General features: G+C 39.9%; 1 protein-coding gene across 2 annotated transcripts in view; it reads right to left on the reverse strand.

Moving 5' to 3' along the window:
• TMEM87B (transmembrane protein 87B) overlaps positions 1-18,530 on the reverse strand; it is a 65,807-nt gene that overhangs the window by 15,817 nt on the left and 31,460 nt on the right. Inside the window, exons 9-15 of one of the 2 annotated variants that reach the window (XM_025354829.1) lie at positions 16,980-17,079; positions 13,374-13,467; positions 11,323-11,394; positions 6,000-6,108; positions 5,860-5,918; positions 4,452-4,555; positions 2,455-2,528 (exon numbers count right to left, since the gene is read on the reverse strand). In XM_025354829.1, coding sequence (XP_025210614.1) covers positions 2,455-2,528; positions 4,452-4,555; positions 5,860-5,918; positions 6,000-6,108; positions 11,323-11,394; positions 13,374-13,467; positions 16,980-17,079 — 612 coding nt within the window. Of the gene's footprint in view, positions 1-2,454; positions 2,529-4,451; positions 4,556-5,859; positions 5,919-5,999; positions 6,109-7,858; positions 7,931-11,322; positions 11,395-13,373; positions 13,468-16,979; positions 17,080-18,530 lie in introns of both variants that reach the window. The other variant, XM_025354830.1, reaches the window with a different exon arrangement.

The raw sequence follows: 18,530 nt of genomic DNA on the forward strand, positions 1-18,530 counted from the left end.
TTTTAAACTTCACCTTCAATTGTTTTCAGTTAATATGTAGAAAAACAATTGATTTCTGCACATTGGACCTATACCCTATGACTGTCACAGTCACTTATTAGTTGTACTGTACTTTTTCTTTTCTGTAGACTCCTTGGGATTTTCCATACACAACCTTTTGCCTGCGAATAAACAGAGTTTTACTTCCTCCTTTCCACATGTTCTTTTACATTCTTCGGAGTTGTGTTTTGCCTCTCTGCACTGGGTAGGACCTCCCAAACGCTGCAGAATCAAAGTGGTATGTACATACCCTCATACTTTATCCCTAATCTTGAGAAGAAAGTGCTCACTATTTCACCATTAAATAGAATTTAACTGTGGAGTGTTTTCATACCATTTTAGAATTGGTTTGCGGAGGCTTTTGTTATTTGTACCCACTTGAGATACTTAAGTCATTTTTTTCTTCTTTCTTCTTTTATTTGCACTATTTTATTTATTTATTTGTTTAGAGACAGAGTATTGTTCTGTCGTCCAGGCTGGAGTGCAGTGGCTTGGCTCACTGCAAACTCTGCCTCCTGGGTTCATGTGATTCTCCTGTCTCCACCTCCTGAGTAGCTGGGATTATAGGCACACGCCACCACGCCCGGATAATTTTTGTATTTTTAGTCAAGAGGGGGTTTTGCCATGTTGGCCAGGCTGGTCTCGAACTCCTGACCTCAGGTGATCTGCCTGCCTTGGTCTCCCAAAGTGCTGGGATTACGGGCGTGAGCCACGGCACCCAGTCTTATTTGTACTACTTTAATATGATGAATTATACTGAGTGATTTTCGGAATGTTAAAACAGCCTTGCAACCCTGGGATAAAGTCCACTGGATTATGACTGTCTTTCTGTTTTGCTAGATTTTATTTGCTAATATTTTTAAAGAATTTTTCTATGTCCAATCATTAATGATATATTTATTGGTCTATAATTGGTCTATAATTTTTGGTCTATAAGTTTTTCTTGTAATGTCTGTTAGACTTTGACACTTCAGTTGTATTGGCCTTTTAAGTACTCCCACCTCCTTCACATTCTAAAGATTTTGTGTAAAATTAGAATATTTCTTCCTTAAATATTTGAAAGAACTCACTAGTGAATCCATTTGGGCCTGGTACTTTATAGGAAGATTTAAAAAAAAAAAAAAAAAAAATTCTAATCAATCAGAGTTATTCAGACTTAGTGGCACAGGGTTAGAATTAAGACTGGGTTGTTACATGTATTTTTCAATGAACTTGTCTGTGTCATCCAGATTGCCCAATTTATTACTATAAAGTTGTTCATAATATTCCCTTATTTACCTTTTTTACCATAGTAATGTCTTCTCTATCATTTCCAACATTAGAAGTTTGTCTTACTATACTACAGTTGACCTTTGAATAATATGGGTTTGAACTGCTCAGGTCCACCTATATGCAAGTTTTTTTCAATAAAAGTTACATCATATATGTCTGCCTTCCTGCCTCCCCTTTCCTTCCACCTAGTAACATTTACTTTGCTCTACCTACTTTATTGTAAGAATGCAGTATAAAATACATACAACATACAAAATAGGTGATAACTATGTTAACGGTAAGGTTTCTGGTCAACAGTTGGCTATCAGTAGTGAAGTTTGGGAGTGTCAAAAGTTATAAGTAGATGTGGAACTGCTCAGGAGGTTGGCATCCCTAACCCTACATTGTTCAAGGGTCCACTATAGTTTCTCTTTATTTCTGGTTTAGTGTAGCTAGAGGTTGAGCCACTCTTCGCTAATCTTTTCAAAGTCATTACTTTCAGATTTGATGATTTTTTTTCTATTTTCCTGTTTTCTATTTCATTGATGTATTAGAGAACCAAAACAAAAAGTGAAAAAGAATGTTACTAAGAGAAGCAAAAGTAAGAGGACAAAAAAATGAAACAAAGAAAAAATTACCCTCAACATCTCAGTTACTTATTGATGTTGCCTTAACAGACGCTTAATTAGATTATAATAAAATTAATAAAATGATAAAATGCTATGTAGAATAGAAAGAATGAAAATACCATTAAAACTAAGTAGAAATGCTTTGAGCATGACCAGAAATTACAGGTGTGCATACTTTAAAAAGATCAAAAAGATGCAGCTCAAAGAAACTTAGCAATCAAGATGAACATTATTTAGCAGCTAAGCACAATATACATCAAACCATTCTTATGAAAAACAGTGTAAACATTTCAACACTTTACGAAATGAGTAACAAGCTCAAATGAGTAACAAAAGCTCAAACTACAATAGTCTCGAAAATTTCATCACTGACCTTTTTGTTACTGTCTACCAAAATAAGGTTTCTGAAGATAAAAGTTTTGAAAATATTTTACAGGAAGAAAACAATGTAGGTGACCATGCATCACGGGTAAGGGTACAATATTTCTGTTACAATATGTACAATGGTCATTTAAAAAGAAAACATATTACTCACTTAAATTTTCAGAAGTTACCATGAATTCCTCAATTTCATCATCAGAATCATCTATTAAGGGCATGAAGGCATATCTATAGCAAAAACAAGGAGTAGTTTTACTAGTATGTTTAAACTTGTTCAATTTTCAGTTTATAGCTAAAAGCCATTGTATAAAAAATCTACATTTAAAAATTTTCTTATACTTTAAAATAATGAAAACGTAATTATTTTACTTTCAAATTAGCTAAAATCATTATAAAGAAATTGTGAAACTGGAGCTCTCAAACCCTGTTTGTAAAAGCCTAAGTGGGTAAAATCTTTCTGCAAAGCAATTTTGCAATACTTAATGTTGAGGGAAGGGAACTTTCTGCTGTTTCTTTCTCCATGTCAAGTTTACCTCTCTGCCCACCTCTTGTCAGTCTATTCCCTAAAAAAAGAAAAGTTGTCAATCTGATTGGCAAAAATAAAGCCCACTGAATGGGCCACATTTCCTATGTGATAAGATCAAAACACTGCTGATAAAGCGTGAATCAAGACAACCTTTCTGGAGGGTCATTTGGCAATAGCCATTAAAGTAAAAATTCATTTACCTTACATTACACTAACAAAAGTTTGCCAAGATGATGTCCAACAGCATTCTGAAAACATTAACAGCAAAAATCTATTTTTTAAACAAAATGTCTAATAACCAGGGACTGCTTATATAAATTATATTATATTCATGTTATGAAATGCCATTAAGCCTTTAAAAGCCTTAAAAGATCTATATATACTGATATGGAAAGACAGTTTTTTTTCTTTTTTGAGACAGCGTCTGGCTCTGTTGCCCAAAATGGAGTGCAGCAGCAGTGGCATGATCTCAGTTCACTGCAACCTCCACATCCTGGGCTCAGGCCATCCTCCCACCTTAGCCTCCCAAGTAGCTGGGAGTATAGGCACATACCACCACGCCCAGATAATTTTTGTATTGTTTTTGTAGAGACAGGGTTTCGCCTTGTTGCCCAGGCTGGTCTTGAATTCCTGGGCTCAAGTGATACACCCGCCTTGGTCTCCCAAAGTGCTGAGATGATAGGCGAGACCTTAAACAGGAAGGTACAGAACAGTATGTATATGTATATGTGTGTGTGTGTATATATATATATATGTATTATTGTATAATTTTAAAAAGGACAGGAAAAACACACACTGATACAGGTTAAGAAGCCTTTATGCAAAATGCTTGAGACCAGAAGTATTTTGAGTTTTGGATGTTTTAGATTTTGGAATATTTGCATTATCCTTACCAGTTGAGCATCCCAAATCTGAAAATCTGAAATTCAAAATGTTCCAATGAGCACTTCCTTTGAGTATCCTGTTCGTACTCAAAAAGTTTTGGATTTTGGAGCATTCTGGATTTGGGATGTTGAATCTGTACATACTTTTTCATTTTTTCCTAAAGGTTGGACAAGAACTTAAGGTCTTTCCTTGGGGCAAAGGGATAAAGCAAGGAAGCTGAGGCTTCCCATCACATGCAGTCTCAAGTACAACTTTCTGAACTTGACACTGAAGTCTTTTGTCATTTTGGCCATACCTCTCCCTTCCAGCTTGATCTCCCTCCAATATGAGTATGTGGTATTAACCAAACTGCCTGTCTCACTGGCCTCCAAAGTATCTCACGTCTTTCCCACCACCCCAGAAAATGGATATACTTTCCCAGTTCAGTCATTCACTATCCTATTCCTTTCCTCAAGGTGTAACATAAGCGCTGTCTTCTCAGGAAGTCTTCCTCAACCCTCTTCCATCTTCCCCTGGACTAGTCTATACATCTCTTTTTCCACTGTCTTGCATTTGTTTTGCTTATCTCCCTACTTGACTGTATACTCCTTAAAAGCAAGGACTACTCCCCCGGTTTCTATGATGCATTCCACCAATACTAAAAGCAAGGACTACTCCCCCGGTTTCTATAAACGCGTTCTTGACACTACAGAAAGTGATCAACAAATCCTTGCCGACCTGAAATGTCCTATGTTAGGTACCTCTGATTGTTTGCTGATGGTCTCCACAAAAACATGATTACAATAAGGATAAGCGAAAAAAGGAAGCTCCAAAATGCATCGTCAACCCAGCGTTCCATCCAGTCCTAAAATAAGGACAATTAAAGCATGAAAAGTTAATTTTCTGATAAGTATATAGGTTTCCCATTCAAATAGTGTGTAATGACAAGTACTAATGAAATCTTTCCAACCAGTAAGTCTTCCAAACAAACACGAATATATTTTTTCAATAAACCTTTATTATTCAAAATGTTTCTAAAGGGCTTTTTAATGTTACAAATATTCCCTGCCATAAAATTTTGGGGTTAACAGAAAGATTTCAAAATCGAAAAATGCAAAACATATACTTAGGATTTCAAGTGGCAAATACTAAGGTCAGAAGGCCCAGCCTCTTCTTTTATCAAATTGTCTCTAAGGCAGCAAAAGCTCTGGATTATCAGAGGCCTTTTTGTGATTATTTATGTAGCACTAGACACTAGCTCCAAATCTCAAGAAATCCCCAAAAGAGGATCTTTCATATTTTAAGTCTAAGAAATATATCTTCTTCCAACATGGAAACCCACAGAAAACATGGCTTGACTCGGGCGGCTGAGGCAGAGAATTGCTTGAACCCGGGAGTCGGAGGTTGCAGTGAGCTGAGATCGCGTCACTGCACTCCAGACTGGGTGACAGAGCGAGACTCGTCTCAAAAAAAAAGAAAACATCACTCGAATGCCCATACTGAATACACGATTCTAGAAACATGACAGTCTTAAGATTTCCAGTCCCATCTAGATACAAACCACTCAATTTCATGGTGTGCAGGAAGAAAAGGATTCCTCTCAGGATATATAGGAAGAGAATTTATTTTCAAAATATATAAAAACAACTTGAGAAAAGGGCATAATGGGAAAAGGAGATTTAGGAGGAACTTTTTCAGAATCACTTGGAGAGTTGTTTTTTTTTTTTTTTTTTGAGACGGAGTCTTGCCCTGTCGTCCAGGCTAGAGTGCAGTGGCGCAATCTCGGCTCACTGCAAGCTCCACCTCCCGGGTTCACGCCATTCTCCTGCCTCAGCCTCCCGAGTAGCTGGGACTACAGGCGCCCGCCACCACGCCCAGCTAATTTTTTGTATTTTTAGTAGAGATGGGGTTTCACTGTGTTAGCCAGGATGGTCTCCATCTCCTGACCTTGTGATCCGCCCGCCTCGGCCTCCCAAAGTGCTGAGATTACAGGTGTGAGCTACCGCACCCGGCCAAAAGTTTTTATAACTCTGTAAAAAATAGTTCAAAGTAAAACGAAAATCTCCATTAAAATCACCTCTATTTGCAAGCATAAACTAAATTCTTCAAAATTCTACAAAACAGTATAAATAAAAATAACAACTGTTTAAATAGGAAGGTTATACTTACTGACTGGCATTTTGCAATTCGAAATGTCTTAGTTGTCCACCCCATAAACACTATAGAAGCTGAAACACACACAAAAAGTCACCTTGAAGGAATATAACAATACTAAGATAATTTACTACAAGAAAAATTAAATAGCTTACCCAGCACGGCAAAGATCAGAGTATTTTTAAAGTGTCTATATAATGAAAATTTCACAGTGTTCTTTCTTAGCCTTAGAGTCTTCATAGTTTGTGCCAAACTAATAAAAATGTGAAAAAGTTAAGGAAAAACATTCCAAGTAATAATAAGCGGTTTAAAAAAAAACAAAAACAAAAGATTCTTCTACTATGTTTCCGAAGTCAGTACTGCTAAATACAGTTCCTAAAATTTGAAGCTAATAAAAACACAGAAAACATTATCTTGGCCAATATTGTACAATCATTATACTTTATCACAACTTTTCTTTTACAATTTACCATTGTCTGAACTAAGAAAACAAACTCCAAGGAAAAAGCATGGAAGACCCACGATGCATTCCACCAATGCCACGCACCCGCAACACCGGATAGAGCAGTGCACGCACTAAAACCCCTCCCAGTGAGACACTCTTTACAGATCACATTGTGACAGGCCATTTGGCTTGTGCTTTTCTGGCTCTATTTCTGTCTTATTTTGTTCTTTCTAGTCTATTCTCATTTTATTCTTTGAGTAACCATAATTAAGAAGTTAGGTCATCTACCAATTCCATTTTATAAATTTTAAAACTGAAAAACATCAGATAAAACAAATCTGGACTTAGCTAAGGGCTTTATTTGAAAGACCACTGCAATGGGGGAGGATTATTGCAACAGGAAGAATACTACGACTGTTAAGATCTGCAAGAGTCTCAAAGGTCAGGCAGAAAAGGGTTTTTCTTTTATAGAGCACAGCAAACAAGGCTAGAAAGCAGTAGGTGTGGGGAGTGAGTAGTGGGACTAGACACATTGATCAGGGAATGTCTTTTCTTGAGGCCTGCAGATTCTCGGGAGGGCTGTGTGTTGGCTCAGGCTGACAGTGCGTCAACGTTTATGGCCCGGAGGAAGAATACTTACAGTTTGGTTCAGTCACTGTTTTGTTCAGATCGATCAGTGGATATAAAGAGTTCATCTAATCATTCATGATGCAAGGAATGGGAAATCGGAAGGTCTGTGCCCGGCCTTGTCACAGGTAGACAAGGGGGCCTCCAGGAGTCTTATCTAAGTCCAGTGGGGAAGGGGGTTCTCTGCGGTAAGTCTTTTCTCAGAACACAAATAGGGAAGGGGGTTTGGAGGGGGGTGTCTTAATCTTGGCTGTTTTCCAGGAGCACAGGGCTCAGGTAAAGTTCAACATTGCCAAGGATGAAGAAGCAAAAAGAGACTTTTCCACTGACTCCTCAGCAGTGAAACAGAATTCAAGGCAGCTCTCTCTGCTCTTAAACGAGAATTCCTTCCTCTGGAGCAGACCAACAAGCTCTGTTTATGAACCAAACACTAAAAATAACAGCGCTAAGCAACAGAATGGATGTGGCAAGTTTTAAAAATTATAAATGTCATTAATCAAAAACTTCATTTTAGTACTGAAGCTACTTTAGTACTTTAGTACAAAACTGCTTTTTAATCTTCTAAATGACCAACAAATTACAAAAGAGGATCAATTTCTAAAGTAATACAATACAACCAATTCAGGTTATTATGAGAACTTTAAAAATGCAAATATACTTTATTCCTTAAATACATCAAAACATAATTTTAAAAATTCTTGACTAAAACCAAATTTCTAGGATTAAAAAAAAATCTGGTCTGGTTTAATAATTCAAAAAAAAATGTTTTTAAGCTAAGGAATAAAAAGCAAATTTGAAATTGCCTAAGCCTCCACTTACCAAGACACTGTTAAATTTAGGGAAAGTGTAAATATTCCTGCCACGGAAGGAAAGTAGTCATGAAAGCAAATAGCCCTTCTGATTTTGAAGTGAGAGCGCGCTGCTATGGTAGGAAAAGGATATCCACCAGCACAAGCCAGAGTCAAGGAGAGAGAGGGGGAGGCTGGCCAGAAGAACAAGATCAGAATCACGCGCCTGCAGCAAAACAGGAAAAAAAGAAAAAAAAAAAAAAAAAAGAAAAGAAAAGAAAAGAGAAACAAGAAGAAAAAAAAGGGAAGGAAGGGCCACAGGAGAAAGGCTAAGGCTATGGCTTTTGAATTTTTCAGCCTATTTTTTTTCCTATGACTTCAGAATTAGATTCTTAGAGGATTGGTTATATTAAGGTCATCAAAATCAAAGGAAGCAGGGTCATTTTCCAAAGCACTCAATTGTATATGTATTTAGTTCTGCTTTTTTTCCTTGTCATTTATATCATTTAGGAAATCTGCTATCTTTCTGTATACAGAAAGCAGACGTTTCATTTTAGTGATAAAAATTACCAAACAGCAATCTGAAAGCAAACTTCACAAATTCAGGCTCATGCAGAAATAGATACTAGACTTCCCTTGTCTCACCATGAAACACTAAACAAGATCTTTTACATTCTAGATTTGACTATTTCTTGAAACATTTTCATTACAAATATTCACAATTAAGCAAACTAAGTCTTTCATCTGTTTTCCTTATTTTGCTACCCCAATCTGGCTAATCAGATACTGGAATATGTGAAAGTCAGTGGTGTCCATAAAGGTAATAAATTACCCTCACTCAAATCCAGATGGATTAGAATCGTTAGAGCTGCTTTTCTTTGGAATTTTCTGCCAAGCTGCATTACTGAGTGTTTTTCCCAATGAACTACCTTGTGGATGGTTAAGAACAAGAAATTGGCAGGGCACGGTGGCTCATGCCTGTAATCCCAGCACTATGGGAGGCTGAGGCAGGCGGATCATGAGATCAAGACCATCCTGGCCAACATGGTGAAAACCCATCTCTACTAAAAATACAAAACATTAGCTGGGCGCGGTGGCATGTGCCTGTAGTCCCAGCTACTCAGGAGGCTGAAGCAGAAGAATCGCTTGAACCTGGGAGGTGAAGGTTGCAGTGAGTCGAGATTGCGCCACTGCACTCCAACCTGGCGACAGAGCGAGACTCCGTTTAAAAAAAAAAAAAAAGAACAAGAAATCTTTGAAATAAATATCTATAAATTGTCAGAAAAGATAGTTATTTTTTAGAAAAACACAGTCTGCAGCTTAATTAATTGAATGAAGGACCATACTCCCTAACTTGTTAATGTTCCAAGCATACATAGCTTTTAGAAACAAGACAATTCTAAATTGAATAGATATCATCAGCTCATTTTCTAAACACACAATGCCAGAAAATAAGACACTAAGGTCTAAAGATAATCTGAGGTCAACAGGCAGGTTCATCTCCACTGTAATTCTGCCTATCCCAACGCAAGGTATGTTGATACCTCCTGCCTGTTCTCAAGGCAGGAGGGCCCCCCTAACAAGCGGTCCTGTAGGACCTACAGCCTTTGTGGTGATTATTCTTACCACTGGAACACTGCTCACATGTAGAACTGAGGAACAGACATTACATTTTTAGCAAATGAATGTCTTTAATTTTTTTAATACAGAAAATATGAAAATGACACCAGAGGAAGATATTTATATCACTTTCTGAGAAAATCAGATTTATTTAACTATAATTTTATTCAACAAACTTGGATTCTAAACTAGTAGCTCTGAACAAAATAGAATATGCTTTTTTAAACAAGTTCAGTCGGAAACAACTCTTTAAATCAGTTATCATTCCCTAAGTAGGCTCCTCAGACTCCTAAGATGTCCACAGATATAATTTGGGGGTCTTTAACTGCCCTGTCATATGCAAAGCTTCTTGTGTGTGTCTGTGTTCTGTGGAGAGAGGCTCCACAGCTGTTAGCAGATTTTCCAAAGCATGTCTGATCCTAGTACCCAAACAAGGTTAAGAATCACTGCTTTGATGAGTAAGGATAATGAATTAGAAAATTTTGGTTTGTAGCACTCTTCATAGGCTTTTTAAGTTGGAAGCATATTGAGAATTCACAAACAGGGAATTTAAAGAATAGGTAGACCTGGCTTAGAAAACAACCCACAAGGGGCACAGAAAAGCCTATGAGGAATGCTACATTTGCTAGCACACCTGAAAAATGGGAGACTTTCCTTCCAGGGCATAGTGATGAGATCAAGCCCTCTGGCCCTTCCTATGAGACACATAGATGAGAAAATGGAAAAAGATATAAGAAAAACAATTTTTTAAAAAAACTGATGTCAAAAAGCTAAAAGACATAAGTATCAAAAACAGTGGAAACAAAGAACTTGGCAAAAAATGAAACCTATCTAACAGGAAAGCATTTCAAAGAGGACATAAATATAATAGAAACAGGTCCAAAGAATGTTCTGGGATATGCATAACCCTGCATTCCACTCTGGTCAGTCACATTTTCTCTTGAATTCCTCCCATTTCCACAAGTGCCCCCAAGGAGAAAAAAGCAATGGGGATTCCCCAGACTCAACCTGAGTCATCGAATCAGAGAAGACCCTCGAGGATCCAGTCCCTACTGCCTCTAAAACTTCTCCTGCAATATGGCTGCAGCCCCTAAACCTTCTCTGAACCTGCTTCTTCCACCCATTTCCAGCAAGTCTATCGTGTGGGCTCTTCTTCCCATATCCCCTACCCTACTTCTGACCCTCACCATCTCTTCTTCGGACCACTGCAAAGGCAAAGGAATACTGACTCACCTTCCTGCCTCTAGACTCTCCTTTTCCACGTCATCTTCTTCTGTCACCAGAGTTCTCACTGACACAAGTTTCATCACATTACTTACCTGCGCAGCTTCAATTCCTCTCCAGCCCCTGCCTCCGGAAGGCACTCAGCTCTTGAGTGTGCCCTGCCACCCTTACCTGAACTACCTGCCAAGGCTCACCCACGCACGTCCACCCAGAGGCAGGCTTCCCTGGACATTCTGCCACTGTCCCCCCTGTTTCCCTGCTTCAACTATTTGCTCCCCTCCATTCTTCCTAGAATACCTCTTCCCTAATTACCTTCTTATTAACTGTAAACCCCTACTTGTCTTCCCAGTCTCAATTTAAATGCTGCCATCTCTGTTAAGTCTTTCCTGATTTTTATGCCAGCATTAACTTCTCTCTTCCCTGTTGGCACAGCACCTCTCTACGATGGCAACTACTACTGCTATATTGATGCTAGTTATGTATCTGTCTCCCCTACAAGACTGTGAATTCCTTAAATTTGGGGACATCTTTTTCACCTATGCCTCGTCAGTATGGGGCACACACTGAGAATAAGCACTAACTGTATGCTAAACTACATAGAAAAAATAAAGATATTCCTTGTTTGGGGAGTTGCTACCTTTTTGCCTTCAAATGACCCTCGTATTAAGGTAACAAAAATGCGTAACTGTATTTCTTTCTATCGTTATTACAAATTACATGTAATCTGATTTTAATGATAGAAAAAACTATTTTGAAGGACACAGTAAAGGATATGAACCACACAAAAATGGAGTCAATAACTGCTAAAATAATGTCATCAAGAACAACAGCTAAATGGTTAGAACCCTGAAAGATAAAAATAGGGGAAGAAACCTGAATGTAACAGTTTCACTGCACTATAGCAATTATCATTTGATGAAGAAAAATAATTTAGCTTATCTCTTCGATTTACAAAGCCACATAAAAGATTTAATTTCCTAAGAGGATTGTGTTTAAGCACATGGAAATGACCTGTTTTTTGATAGCAACAATTGCTAATTTATGTGATGATAGCAACATAAAACAGTACTACGTAATGGCAAATAAAAAGCATCATGTCCCCAACCTTACTAACACCAGCCATTTCGATCTCTCTCCTCCATACCAAACTGACAGCCAGGGCTATTAATGAAATGAACTCCTGATCTTTTCCGACTGTGTTGTGAAGGGACACAAAAAAAGTGAAGGGGGGATCCATGTTAGACATTTACTCTGACTAGTCATATTTAAAAGTCACTATCTAAGATGTTGGCTATGTAAATTTTTTTTTTTTTTTTTTTTTGAGACAGAGTTTTGTACTTGTCGCCCAGGCTGGAGTGCAATGGCGCAATCTCAGCTCACTGCAACCTCTGCCTCCCAGGTTCAAGCCATTCTCCTGCTTCAGTCTCCTAAGTAGCTAGGATTACAGGCGTGTGCCACCAAGCTACGTACACTTTTAAAGGAATACAATATATATAGTGTATTTACATGTGGGATATTTATCTTTTCTATTTCTTTCTGGCAAATATTTATTTATTATTATTATATGAATGCGGAGTTCTTCATGATTATACAAAGGTGAAAATAAATATACTCAAAGACTAAAAGAGCATCTAACACTGAATACGGGTGTATCAAAGATAACAGGGAGAAGAATGGGGCTTTTTAGCATTACTGGATAAATATTTATGATCTGATTTATACAGCTAATCCAAAAGATATTTTAGGTAAAATGACAAAGGTCTTTGGATTAGGTAAGACATAATAAGCTTCTTAATCACTCAGTCCTCAATCATTTATTCAAAAAACTGAAGCAACCATGCGTGGTAACTCACATCTGTAATCCCAATACTTTGGGAGGCTGAGGTAAGAGGATCACTTGAGGCCAGCCAGGAACTCAAGACCAGCTTGGACAACATAGTGAGACCCTGTCTCTACAAAAAATACAAAAATTAGCTGGGTGTGGTGGCCTGCACCTGTAGTCCCAGCTACTCAGGAGGCTGAGGTGGGAGGACTGCTTAAGCCTAGGAGCTGGAGGCTGCAGTGAGCCATGATCATGCCACTGTACCACTGCACCCCAGCCTGGGCAACAGAGCAAGACCCTGTCTCCAAAACCAACCAACCAACCAACCAACCAACCAACCAACCAACCAACCAGACAACCAAACAAATAACCACACAAAATAAAAGTAAAAAAACTGAAGCTAGAAATCTAGGGGTCTATGCAGACATAAACACTGACACTTCTCTGGAGAATAAAGTGCTGCTGCCCACATCCAGGGTCATCTTCCCCTTGAACATCACTTCCTCTTGGCTCTTTCAATGGCGGGGTCTATGGAATCCTCAAAATAGCTAGTCCCCAAGAGTCAGAGAAAATGAATAAACAAATGAGACTTAAAAGAGTGATGAAATGTACTGTACGTATACCTGAAGGGTGTAATTAACTTTCTGTTCACTGGATACATTTTAAAATCCAGGGTTAAGAATGACATTAAGGTATACCAGCTGCATAATGACAAAGACAAATGTTCTCTATGAGGAATAACCATGAACATTTCTGGGATGGGACTGATACCTGGGATGATATCAAGCGGTGCCTTCGCAATCAGTCATATCATTTTAAGAAGCACTCTGGCTAGCCTTTGCCTTTCAGGAAGTATTTTAAAAGGGAAACATTCCATAGAAGAAAAGTTCAAATTGGGCCTTTTTCACAAGTTTCTATCTAAAAATTCATCTCAGGAGATACAAAGTAAGACCACATTTCACAGCAATAACAAAAAGGGGTGGTAGAATTATGTAGTTTTTACCCCAATGACTCTCATCACGCCTTCAACAGCTGCAAAGATCAAGTAGAGAAGCCCCAATCCGATCACCCGGTGCATGACTGTTCCCAAACGAGGCCTGGAATCAGGAAGAGGAAACAGAGAAAGAAGAAAAAGCATGGGTGAATAAAATGCACCTGAATACAGAAACCGGCACCATTTCCACCACCAGGAAGTCACTATCTAATCACATCACTCTGTTCCCAGCTCTGAGGTACTCTGTTTTAGGAAACAGGCCCAGGAACAAAGGGTCTCTTTCTCTAGGACCTGCAGCTATACTGATGCCTGTGAAGCAATATTTGCAGGCCACAAAGGTGCCAGAGGATTTTGCTGCTGAAATTCAAGCGATGGAATGAATATAATTCAGGTACTGTTTCTGTAGAATGGAAGAGTAGGTTTGATGAAATCTAGGAAGGTAAATGCCAACTTCTAAGTGCCACTGGCAGAGAGTCTAACTTAATTCTTCCCGAGGTCTGTCTTTTCAGAGATAATTCACTTATCTCATGACTTGGGCAGAGAAAGAGCAGGACATGAGGAGACGGAACTCCATGACCTCCTTTCTGATCACCGGCCCTCAACCAGAACAGGAATGCTAACAGAATTTAATTTTCATTCCTTAAACTGAAAGAGTTAAAATACCATTTTTGGGCCAGGCGCAGTGGCTCATGCCTATAATCCTAGCACCTTGGGAGGCCAAAGTACACAGATCACTTGAGCTCAGGAGTTTGAGACCAAACTGGCCAACATGGTGAAACCCCGTCTCTACTAAAAAATACAAAAAATTAGCCAGGGGTGGTGGCTCCTGCCTGTAGTGCCAGCTACTCGGGAGGCTGAGGCACGAGAATTGCTTGAACTTGGGAGGCAGAGGTTGCAGTGAGTCAAGATCACACCACTGCACTCCAGCCTGAGCGACAGAGTGAGACTTTGTCTCCAAAAAATAAAAAAAAATTTTAAAAATACATTTTCGGCTCTTTCAAAATATAAATGAGTTGGGAAAATACAAAGATGGTGGGTTTTGCAATTAATAATTTAAAATAGAATAATTTCATGATATTTGCAAATCAGAATTTATTGCACATACATTTTAGGCTGCTCAAAACCCCCACTCTCAGAGTAATTAGAAGAAAAAAACTGGTTTAAGAAAAATATTTAAGATAGTCATTTCAAAACAAAATATAAGTAAAAAAATAAATTAATGGTCATAGCTCATATTTAAGACTACTTACCTAATCTAAGGAATCTAAATTCTGATTCATTATAACCAACTAACCAGAACCTCCAAATAACCAGAACTGTTACTGCTCTCACTTTATGAGTTGAGCCAAGCAAGCTAACGGTGAAGGGATTCATTTAAAAAGGGTTTGTGTCTATACTCATTCATTTAATCTTCTATTCCTTTCACAGTAACAACACTGCACCTGTTGGTATCTGATGTTCATAACCAGAGCTGTGAAAGGTACTGCAAGATTCCTCAACAAAACGCCTTCATTTCTTACACTGTACTAAGAACACAAAAGCATTTGAGAAAGAATCTCCAGTAAAAGTTCAGGGGGATAAAGGCTTCCAGGCTAAAATCCTGCTAACTCCCCAACTCCTAGCTCACAAGCAAATGGGCACACACACAGGAGGAGAGCCTAGGGGTGCGAGTCACAGAGCAGAGGCCTGAGCCTGGGCACCCAAGGGCCGGAGCTCAGGAACACAGGAGGCTGCAGCAGACGAGGCTGGGGAGGAGTAGCCAGTGATGTGATGGGATGGAAGATGAGCTCCCGGAAACCAGGCAAAGCTGGCACTCCTTAACTAAAGCTGCTCACGGGACAGCTGGACGAGGGCTGAGCGGGCCATGTGATGCAGCAGGGGAAGGTCATGATGGCCTTGATGAGAGCAGTCTCAATAGAGCAATACTGGGGAGGCTGAGGTACAGACTACTCATGTGAGAAGTTATGCCACAGAGGGGAAAGGTGAATGAGGCAGAAGCGGAGGAGAGGCCATGTGGGGTGGAGGGAGGACTTCACTTTAAAAAAATGGTAGAAATAACGAGATGCTGACGGCGGTGACCCACCAGAGAGGAAAGCGGATGATGCAAGAAAAAATGAAACAGAGCACTAGGACAGTTTCCCTCACAGCTGAGTGGGCACAAAGGCAGGGGCGGCCCGTGACTATCAAGAAGAGGAAAGCGGTAGATGCGGTCCAGATGTGGGGGAAACGACAAGGGCTGGGGGCACAGATGCGGTGGAATTCCCCTCTGATGGCTTCTACTTCCTCAGTGAAAAAAACCTAAAGTCAGCTGAGAGGAGGGTAGAGTCTGAGAGAGAAGGGGTAAAATGGTCTTCCGCAGACAGGAGAGTGAGAAAATAGTGGCAAGGGGATTTAGTACAACTGCCAGCAGCACTGAGGGCACACGTGAAGTTTACGGTCACGATGGCAAGTGGGCCCCCTCAGTGTGGTCCAGGGCTCTTTTTGGGCAAATTCCCCTGCTCAGGTGGGAGCCTGAGGCAGAAGGAAAGCTGGACTTAGCAAGGCTGGAGTTTTGTCAAGAAGGTTGACAAACAGAAAGGGATCTTTGGGTGTCAGTGTCCTACTGGACCAGGGAATCCAAGCAAAAGGAAGAAGGTAATGATACAAGACGGGGAGGGACAACGGAAGGTGCCAGGGTCAAAAGGCTGGAGGCCAAAGTACAGTCAAAAAAGACTGAAGCTGACATGTTAGAGAAAGTAACAGGAAACAGAGAAGGTGACAGTTGAAAAGTGGATTGCTTAAAATTGAGATTTTGAAGAGGGTGCAGTTACACATATAATAAAGTCTAGAAAATGATACTGGGAGTCAGTAGCTGAAACGTGGTGACAAACAAGAGCAGGAGAGGTGGGGAGGTGAGAGCAGCTTACTTAAAGGGTCATCCACATGGCTCCTGAGACCCCAGGGCCTTCTGACAGATGAAATGCTGAGGACGACACCTGTGAAGCCGGTGCCCACAGAGCTGAGGGATGAGGGAGGGTCTGGAAGCTCACAGTAACCACAGTAAGATGCAGCAGGTGATCCAGCCTGAAGAGTGAGCTTCTGGGAATCAAGGTTTTAGGAAAGAAGCAGGAAGAAAGGTCTGAAAAACGCAACAAGGATAGAAATCAAGTTCTCCCATAGTTGTGCCCAGTGATTCACAGGTGAGAGGAGGAAAAGACCCGCCAGACAGGGTCCTCGGGGGACAGACGGGTTTCAGTCAGAAGTTCTGCTGACTCAGTGTTTAATCCACTCTCTTCCAACACTCACATAGGACCATAAAAACTTAATGGTACCATCTAAAAAACAGAAAAGGGTTGGAAAATGGTTTGAGTCACTTCAGATTTTCCATTATCCTTAAAGTTGATTATTTATTCATCTAACTATATAAAGTTATCGAAATACAAATTCAGGGTCTTTACTGGAAGATAACATAAAATAGCAAGTATGTGGAAATCTTTTAAAAATGTGTTCTTGTAGATTTTTCCCGAAGGGATTTGTACTACAATACTTAGAAGTTCCATTTTCACAAAGGTCATAACGTAGACGGACTGAATCACTGGGCTGGGACCCAGCACCTCTCCACACTCTCGTACTTACTTCACAATGCCATAGCCCAGGCTCACGATGATCACGAGCAGGCGAGCCAGCGTCCTCTTCATCGCAGAAATCAGCTCCGCACATATCAATAAGCCTTGGGCTGAGGAAGAAAAAAATAATTCACTTCGTGTACATCTGGAAGCCTGCCAACCACGATTCTCAACAACATGTCCTGGGTATAACTACATTTGGACTTCAGACTAATCAGCCACATTTGATTTAAAAGTTATCGTATCCAACTGATGCTTGAAAACGTCAGTGAAAGATTCACACTTTCCTAAAGAATTCACTCCCTTTCTATCTGATCAGCTCCACTGGGCACGGCTTTCTTCTATCAGCCTGAACGCTGTCTCCCTGAGCTTCCCTCTGTTCTTATTCTTTACAGAACTCTCTCTCTTCTTGTCCCGTAAATATTTAAAAACCATAACGTCCTCTAGAGTTCTCTTTTCTCCAGGATCTCCTCCTCATGTATTCATTTAAAATGTACTGATATGCTCCTACTGTGTGGCTATAATAGTGAAAAAGACATCTTGATCCTTGACTTCATGGAGCGTGTACTCCGGTTAGGCTAAGTAAATAGAACTCAGTGTGGTAAGAGCTAGAGGTAACACAGCATCCCTCCAGACTTGGAAGAAGGCCAGTCTCATCTACACCTGGGGGAGCTAGAATTGGGTCCCGAAAAACTCAGAAAAAGTGACATCTAAATCAGAACTTGAAGGCTAAATAGGAGTTAAGTTTTGGGGGGTGGGGGATGACAAAGCAAAGAACACGGCACGTGCAAAGGCAGAGAAGAAAAGAGGAAAACCAAACTATGTTGCAAGAAGTAAGTTCATTATGCCTGCAGCAGACAGTGTAATGGTAGATGTCAAGAAAAGCGGCTGGTCATAAAGGCAGGGACAAGTCGTGCAGTTTGGAGCCCCTGTCATGGAGTCTGGACTCGATGTTAAGGGCAGTGGGAAGTCAACAATAAACAAAGGAACAAAGGAGGGATTGGTAAACTATGACCCATGGGCCAAATCTGGCCCCACATCTGATCTGTGTTTAAACACGAAGTTTTATGGGAACACAGCAACGCTCATTTGTTTGCATGTTGTCTACGGCTGATTTTATGCTTCGATGGCAAGGGTGAATAGTTACAACAGCGACCATATGACCTGCAAAGCCAAAAATACTTACTCTGTGGCCTTGACAGAAAAAACTCTGCTGACTGCTGGAATAAAATGGATGGCTTTATTTTATCAAGATCGCTCTACCTACAATGGTTGGGAGAGGAACAAAACTGCAGGCAAGGAAAATGCTCGAGAGACTATTCCAGAAAACTAAGGCATGATGAGAGTACCGGCAGTGATGATGGAGAGAAGTATTAAGATATTCAGAAAGATATTCAGAAAATACGGTGGCAAAACCAGTTGTGAATCCACCTGATGTTTTCAGTTCACATTGTTTTCAGCTCCATCTCGTCTGCAAGAACCCACAAGAGACCTTGTCAAATGCCTCGAAGATAGATCTAGAACTACAGGCAGAGCAAGAAGCCAAGAAAGATGGCCCTGA

This window comes from Theropithecus gelada, chromosome 13 (assembly GCF_003255815.1).
Source record: "Theropithecus gelada isolate Dixy chromosome 13, Tgel_1.0, whole genome shotgun sequence".
NCBI classification, from domain to species: Eukaryota; Metazoa; Chordata; class Mammalia; order Primates; family Cercopithecidae; genus Theropithecus; species Theropithecus gelada.